Source organism: Microtus oregoni, unplaced genomic scaffold (assembly GCF_018167655.1).
Source record: "Microtus oregoni isolate MIOR12 unplaced genomic scaffold, Mior012 000005F_ref0000423, whole genome shotgun sequence".
NCBI lineage: Eukaryota > Metazoa > Chordata > Mammalia > Rodentia > Cricetidae > Microtus > Microtus oregoni.
The window spans coordinates 32385314-32393526 of NW_024543064.1; the positions used below are offsets into that span (position 1 = coordinate 32385314).

The 8213-nt window shown below is 42.9% G+C and overlaps 1 protein-coding gene across 1 annotated transcript; it reads left to right on the forward strand.

Moving 5' to 3' along the window:
- Positions 1–6954: 6954 nt before the first annotated feature.
- Positions 6955–7948, forward strand: LOC121447833 (olfactory receptor 2A12-like). The gene has a single exon (XM_041651116.1). It carries the CDS (start codon positions 6998–7000, stop codon positions 7946–7948), a length of 951 nt encoding a protein of 316 aa, XP_041507050.1. The 5' UTR covers positions 6955–6997.
- Positions 7949–8213: the final 265 nt, after the last annotated feature.

Here is an 8213-nt window from a genome sequence, read left to right on the forward strand (position 1 = left end):
AGAGATTCATTTTTTTTTATTAAAAATTTCTGCCTCCTCCCTGCCTCCCTTTTCCCTCCCCCTCGTCCCACTCCCCTCCCCCTTCCTCTCCAGCCAAAAGAGCAGTCAGGGTTCCCTGCCCTGTGGCCAGTCCAAGGTCCTCCCCCCTCCATCCAGGTCTAAGAAGGTGAGTATCCAAACCGGCTGGGCTCCCACAAAGCCAGTACATGCAGTAGGGTCAAAACTCAGTGTCATTGTCCTTGGCTTCTCAGCAGCCCTCATTGTCCACAATATTCAGAGAGTCCGGTTTTATCTCAATCCAGCTGGCCTTGGTGATCTCCCAATAGATCAGCCCCACCGTCTCAGTGGGTGGGTGCCCCCCTCGCAGTCTTGACTTCCTTGCTCCTGTTCTCCCTCCTTCTGTTCCTCATTTGGACTATGGGTTCATTCTTATTCAAAATAACACAAGCCTCTTCCAAGTCCCTTGCACTTCCCATAGAACTTTAGGATCCATTTGGCAAATTCAAAGAATGGCTGCCAGAAATATGACAGAAGTACACTGAGTCTGTGCATCTGCTTATGATGTACTGACATGTTATTATTATACATTTTTGATATATGAGCCACATATCTTCAAACTACCATGTGAACTCAGTGCCCGTATATATTTAAATGAATATATATTCTATGTGTAATAGAATATATATGTGGACATATACATGTACATATGCACATGTATATATATACTATATGTGCACATTAATAGACTATGAAAATATGTGTGCATATATACTATGTATATATGTACATAGATATATACCCTGTGTATATATAAATCTCTCTATATATAATTTTATTTTGAAGGATAAAAATGCTTTTGTGTCCTTATCAGTGCCCAAAATGAACTGGGTGCCAAAGTACTGGGTCATAAAACTAGCATTGGCAATTGTCGCTTGGCACACACAGATATCTCTAGCAGTTCATGAAGGCACAAGTAAGTTACATGAGGAAGTGGTCCCAATGGTCTACTCCAGATGCATCCCTTCAGAAGTCTGAGCCTCTGGTCCCCAGGGGTAGTTCCCTAGGGATGATTTAGAAAGAGGAGAAAATACATGCTGATTTTACACATGGTTCTGTGTGACATGTGTGCCTGACATGATAGTAGCTATCAGAGCACTTTTTCCTGTTTCAGAATGTGTCTGAAACCAGTGATGAGAAGAAACCCTTCCAGGAGGCAGAACACCATCCATGACATTTGGTTTAGAAGGAGAAATGTCTTCCAGGAAAGAGTCTATGATGATGAGTGCATTGTGGCACATGGCAGCTTACAGGGTCATTAACATCCATGGACTATAATAGCAAAATCGGATAGAATGAGTGTGGAGAGATCTGTGGGTAGCCTTCTTAGAGATGGATAAGAGTGTTAAGATGTTTCTGTCTCATGTGGATCCCATCAAAGGTGTCCTCAAGAGGAAAGGGTGTGAAGAATTAAGTGGATGGAATGGCATTCTGTGCAGACACCTGTCTATCCATTTCCCTATTCATCCTCTCGCTGTTTATCATGGTCATCTTCACTTCCTTCTCCAGATACATAACCAGAAAACTTTTGAAATACTCATCTCACGAAATGAGCCCATTCTCACATGGTCCATTAATGAGGCATTGTCATCTGGGGATCAATTAAGGAATCCCTGCTTGTGAGAGCTGTAGGTCTGCTGGCTTCTCCTTTCTCCAAGCTCACTATCTTCTTTAGGCCTTTGGGTCCTTCTCTAGAGTTTGACTTTTCTTCATGCTGACCTCTGGGGTGATGCCATGACCCCTGTGGAGTAGGCCCATCTCTGAGTAGCAGAAGCATTTTGGTTAGAGCAGAGGTAGAGCCATTAGCTTGAACCCTCACATTAAGCATATGAGAGGCATGGCAGATTCAGCCTCACCCAAGAGGCAAGTGGCCAAGTCCTGGAGTTGGTTCTACTATTAACAAGTTGTCAAATTGCTCATGTCTTCTGTGTCACTACTCAGTTATCTGTGCACATGCCACTGGACAGCAGTTGAGATTACATGCCATTATACAGTGTTTAACCAGCAAAGACACCACACACATAAATGATGGAGCACAGAGCACAGGAAAATGGAGTTGCTCATCAGGATGTGCAGAGTTCAGAGATTTCATTTCCTTCATTTCTTTAATGCATTAAGGAGCAACTCACAGAAATTCTAACCTCTTATCGTTCCATCAGTCTAACCAGGAAGACTTTATCATCCAGTTTTCTCCTTCTGAATCCTTAGGAAACCTAGACATAGACAGAAGGCAGCAATAAAGATACAAGGTCAGAGACCACTGACCAGTACTCATTGTAGGAGCTGACATCATCACATTTACTTTCTAATCAGTCAAGAAGGGAAGAGGTGACTATTGGAATTCAACAGAAGATGCAGCTGAAGCAGAATAATAGCAAGTTCAAGGGAACATGCTCAGAGCTTGATATATTTGGACCCGAATTCTTATTTGCATCCAAGAGACAAGACTCTCAGAGACTTTTCTCATTCCACTGTCATGGACTTTGATTGCACCATGGTAGTTGAGGAAGCGAGAGGACTGTGACTCAAACATGGTCTCATTGGCTGTCAGGGCTCAGGTTTGGACAGTAAAAGAGGAATCAGAAGGAGAATGTAAGTCCTTGACCTGTATATTAGGTAACCACGTTCCAGCTCTTCTTCCCTAAATTGATCTTATTCTCCAGTTAGTCTAAAAAAGGAAATAGGTCACCACTCCTTCTCCAGTCCGTTGTTTCTTCATGCTCTGCTCCCAAGGGTCTCAGTTTAGTGCTTTTGTTGACAGCCTCCAGGAATTATCTTTACATCCCTACTGGGAATAGAAATGGCTCTTTTCCTGTTCTACTGGGGAGACTCAGAGAGGAGGCAAGGTCATAAAACCTCAGCATCTGATCCCACTGGGAAGAAGTGAAGATGACTGAGTTTGCCTTTGTTAAAAAGGATATTATGAGTAAATTTTCAAGAGCCAGATCTGGCCTACTTGCAGAGGAAGTGAGAGATTTAGTCCCTCATACTCTATAGCACCTTGGAATTTTTCAGAAAATTGAGCTTCCTGGTATCCCAACTCTCTGAAGTATTTGGCTTTATGGGACTTCCTCATAAGAGCCACTCAGTGACACAGTCCTCGGATTTACAAATGGTAAGATGGTCACTGGTGTTTGGCCTGTGGGTGGGGTTTAGGCATCTGTGGGTCTAGAGATAATAATTAGTCAAGCATCCATCTCCAGGTCCTCTGTGCATACATCTCAAACTCCCCAGACCTCTCCCATCATTGCCTGCTCTTTTTTCTTCTTTTCTCACTGTTATGTCTTTACTTCCTTTTTTTTCCTGTTTATAAGTCCAATAGATATTTACAGTGAGTTTGTCAGTTTCAAATTGTGTTTAAAATAACAACTATAGACACCTGAGCTCAAAATCTCAAGTGAAGCAGAAAACCATATCCATTATAGAGTAGTGGTGGTCAATGTCTTTGAAGGAGCCTTCCCACACACAGAGTCACAGCTTGATTAACTTTGTGGGCAGAGAAATCATGATTTTATTTTGGTTTTACATTTGGGATGCGGTGTGAGTCTCTTGTACCCTAGCTTGGCCTCACACTCAAATATAGTTGAGTATTTCCTTGAACTTTTCATCTTAAACCTTCCAGATGCTGGTTTCCCAGCTTGGGGCTGCACTGTGTAGCTTTTTCTGGCTTGGAATTTAATTCTAATGTTTAGTGATGCAGTCCTGGTGTGTCACTGTAAGCAAAGTCAGTAAACAATGGGCTGGAAAGCCATTACAAGCTGTGGATCACTAAATGGTGTCCCACGCCACAGAAATCACACCTCAAATCCTCTTTTCCTGGCTCCTTCTACATTCAGTGTATTCCAGGGCCTCCCACATTCAGATGTAAGGAAAAATCTCATCAGGAGAGCCAGTCTGTGGATAGCCATCCAACTCCATTCTAGGAGGAATCTGATCTCTGTTGAGTCTCGATGAGTTCGACTAGATGGACAATGTGAAGACTTTGCCTTCTTTACCTCCCACATTCAGAGCCTGTGTGCCAGAAGCGTGGAAGGTGACGAAGAGACAGGTGCTGACGTCAGAGCACCCATTTCCCCCATTTCCTGTAATATTGAACGAACTGCCCTCTCCAGGCCTTAGGTGTTCACCTATAATATACAGGTAAGAATACTTCCTTCAGGGAATTGTGATGTTGAGCAAAAGTTAGGGGAACTATGGCTACTCAAAATGCAGGATGTATCCTACTTGGGTTAGGACAGAAGGCGGTAGCATAACAAGGAAGACTTCCTGGCCTCGCTGAGTCCTGCTGTGGCCCCATTGTGGGCAACACAGTGCAGGTGGTGGTTCCCCCTTCATGATGATGATAAGAAGCTAGGCGATTTCTTAACATACGAAAGAGGCATGGGCATGCGGGATAACAGAAGAGCTTTCATGGAGGATTTGTGAATGAGGGCAAGGAGATGGGGGAGACAGTTGTGTACAGAGGCTTCGTGTCCACAGAGCAAGCAGGTTAGGATTGATCTCTGCACCCTCCTAAAGGACAGGGCATAGGAGCTCTTAATTGGTCCAGATAGGACCACTGTGAAATTTTTGAAAAATTGCTGCCAACAGTAACTTGGAGAACGTGTTGATGCGGGCAAAAGGCCAGCACTGAGAAAGGGAAGTGAATTAGTTCCTGAACCTAACAATGAAGGAGTTTGCAGTGACACCTGCTGCGAAAAGGAAAACCAGTTCTCCAATAGAAGAGCAGTGTGTATATCAGTCACCCTCCAGAGCAGGCCACGTGCCCGGAGTAGCTGGCCAACAGGACACATCTGGGTTTTGTTTTGTTTTAGTACTTTTTGTTTTGATTTTCTTTTTTATTATTTTTTTAATTTTTGTTGTTTGTTTTTCTTAAAAGAGAGAGTGGGAGAAAAGAGAAGTTGAAGTTTGGTGGGGAAGATCTGGGAGAAACCGGAGGAACAGAAGAATATGATCAAAGAATATTATATGAAAACAATTATTTAATTAAAATAAATAAGACTGTATTGAAAGGGAAAATTTAGGGGCATAGGCACATGGAGACAGTGATGCAGAAACTCCAGGAGAGATGATGAGTTCCTGACCTGGGTGGAAAGAAAGGACAGCTGTGAGGGTTATGAATAGTAGGCTGGTCAGGAGAAGGGGTGGGGACGGGGAAAGGGAAGACTGAGGATGTCTAAGTGTTTCCTTGATATATCAACTTCCATAAAATTAATTCTTCCCTTAAGCATTGTCTTGCTGTTTAGCATGAGAGGTGACCTAGATCAGACACTTTTGAGCAGTGTTGGGAAATTTCCTTTACATGTCTTTCCTTGAGCATGTGTTTATATGCACCTATGTGTTTACATATTGTTTCAGAAATATAGTTGATATTTGTGCTGCTGGGAAAAGCATTAAATATGTAGAGTGTTAGTAAACACAGTCAGGCACACACTAAAAGGATCATTTTAATTTACTCTTCAATTGGATCCAATTACTCTTGTCAATATTAGATAACTGTTATTGTAGCCAGGCTAGTAGGCATGTGGGGATGCGAGACTGTGAAGAGGAGGGTGGGTGTTGGTGTTGTGATGTTCTCATGCAACTCCCAGAGAGCTGCCTTGTGACCTTTAAATATGATTACCTACTCCATTGTAGCATCTGTTTTTATGTTTATGTTTTTCTAAGCCTTTGTATAAACTTTTGAGTACTTGTTTTTGCATTATTCTAGCTTATGGAGGGCTTCCCCCCCCAAAAAAAAGTGTCCTTTAAAGATATGTTACCTTTGCTTGCTCTAAGAGGATAAATATATTTATCATGCTTGATGTTAAAATTTGGTTGCAGTCAGATGCTGGTGCTTCCTGCCTGCATTTCCAGCACTCAGGAAGTAGAGGCTGGCAGATATCTTGAGTTTGAGGCCTACCTGGTCTATAAAGTCAGTTACAAGACAGACAGAGCTGTTACACTAAGAAACCCTATCTTGAAGAACCAAAGTAAATAACAAATTTGTTTGCTATAGATTTACCACTCAACTCCACAGTACACCTGGAATGGATTGTTAGCATGCAGAGGGAGGTAAGAGTTAAAAAGGAAGAAATAACTTATCTCCTCACATACCCACATGATTCATCAGGGTTTTCCGGGAAGACGACAGTGTCTCCAGTGCACTGCACACATGACCTTCTTTCATTACTCACAGGACTACATGTGTGAGGGCCTGTGTCTGACTGATATTTGTTCTGCTATCTTCATCTGTTCGTTTATTCTCTATTATGCATGTCGTCGTGTGTGTGTGTGTGTGTGTGTGTGTGTGTGGTTGTAGACTGATAGGATTCTTCCTCAATTGCTCTCTCCTTTTTCACTGAGACAGGGTCTCTTAGTTGAACCCAGTGCCCATCATTTCACCTAGTGTAGCTTAATGTAGCTAGCCCTTCTATTCTCTCACTGCCTTCCCAGAACTGACAACTGTGGGAAACTGCATACGACTTACCATGTGTTACATGTTATTTAGAGGAGTTAGCTCTGTGAGATGTGTTAGACGTCCATCATAATCCTGAGACATGAGTGTCATCTGCCTTGTTTGATAGATAAAGAGACAGAGGCATTGGAAGGTGCAGTAGCCTGAGAAGATTCACAGAAACTGAACAATGTACTCAGAAACCCACATGCTAGCCTTTCTTTTCTTAATTAAAAAGTATTTTTTTATTTTATGTGTATAGATATTTGCCTATACACTTCTTTGTGCGCCATGTGTGTGTTTTGCCAGTGGAGGTCAGAGAATGGAATCAGATCCCTTGGAATTGAAATCATACAGCTCTGAGCTTTCTGATCCCCTTCAACAGCAGCCAGTGTTCTTCACCTTTTTAGCCATCTCACCAGCCTGGATCTCCCCTTGCTGCCTCTACAGCTGGCCTGTGTCAGGTGACTCAGAGATGAATGTGATTCTCTTACAGGCCTCACCATGTGGATGATTCCAGGACAGAACCAAAGCTGGGTTTCTGAGTTCATCCTACTCGGCTTCTCCAGTGACCCCACAACTGACAGCATCCTCTTCATTGTGTTTTTTCTCATCTACCTGAGCTCCATCCTGGGAAATGGACTCATCATCCTGCTGATCTGCCTGGACACACATCTGCACACTCCCATGTACTTCTTCCTCTGTATACTCGCCATGTTGGATATGGGTTCTGTCACTACCACTATGCCCCAGATGTTGGTGCATCTTCTTTCTCACTCTCAGACCATCTCCTTTGCTGGCTGCTGGCTCCAGATGTTTGTGTTCAGTGCTTTGTGTATGATTGAGGGCACCTTTTTTGTTGTCATGGCTTATGACAGATATGTGGCCATTTGTCACCCACTTCGTTATACTGTTATCCTCAACTGGGGAATATGTATATGGTTGGCAGCTGGTACTTGTATCTGCGGTTTCCTCTTTTCTTTGTTGCATACATTCTTCACAATGAGTTTGCCATATTGTGGGCCCAACAAAGTCAACCACTATTTCTGTGAAGGTCCTTCAGTGCGTAGCTTGGCGTGCATGCATACCCACATAATTGAGATGGTGGACCAGATCTTGAATGTTTTTGTGGGTCTTACTCCAATTTCCCTCATTGTGGCTTCCTACATTCGCATCGCCATGGCAATTCTCAAGATCAAGTCCACCCAGGGACGATGCAAGGCTTTCTCTACCTGTGCCTCCCACCTGACTATGGTCTCCTTATTCTATGGTCCAGCCTCTTATATCTACTTGAAGCCCAAATCCAGCTACTCCCCTGAGCAAGACAAGCAGATAGCACTCTTTTACAACGCCTTCACAGCCTTGCTTAACCCCGTGGTCTACAGTCTGAGAAACAAAGACATCAAGAGGGCGTTTCTCAAGGTGATAGGGCATAGTATGACAGGTTGGATCTAGGAGAACCTATTCACTATTTAAGAAAAGATCATTATCATTCACTATTTAAGAAAAGAACTTTTTTATTGTGTGTAATTGACCAGTGCATTGGAACTAACATTGTATTTCGTAATTGGGATAAACCAAGGTGATTGGCTTGATTGATATACAAAGGCATAATTCCAAACACATCAGTAATCTTCCTGGATTATAATCCAGAATAGATTCATCTGTTGCTCATGTTTATAGCTGTAGGTTGGGAGTGACCTTCTGTCCTCTCACATCA

What these genes read in the sequence shown, in the direction of transcription:
- LOC121447833 (XM_041651116.1), top strand. Translation starts at nt 6,998, where the DNA reads ATGTGGATGATTCCAGGACAGAACCAAAGCTGGGTTTCTGAGTTCATC.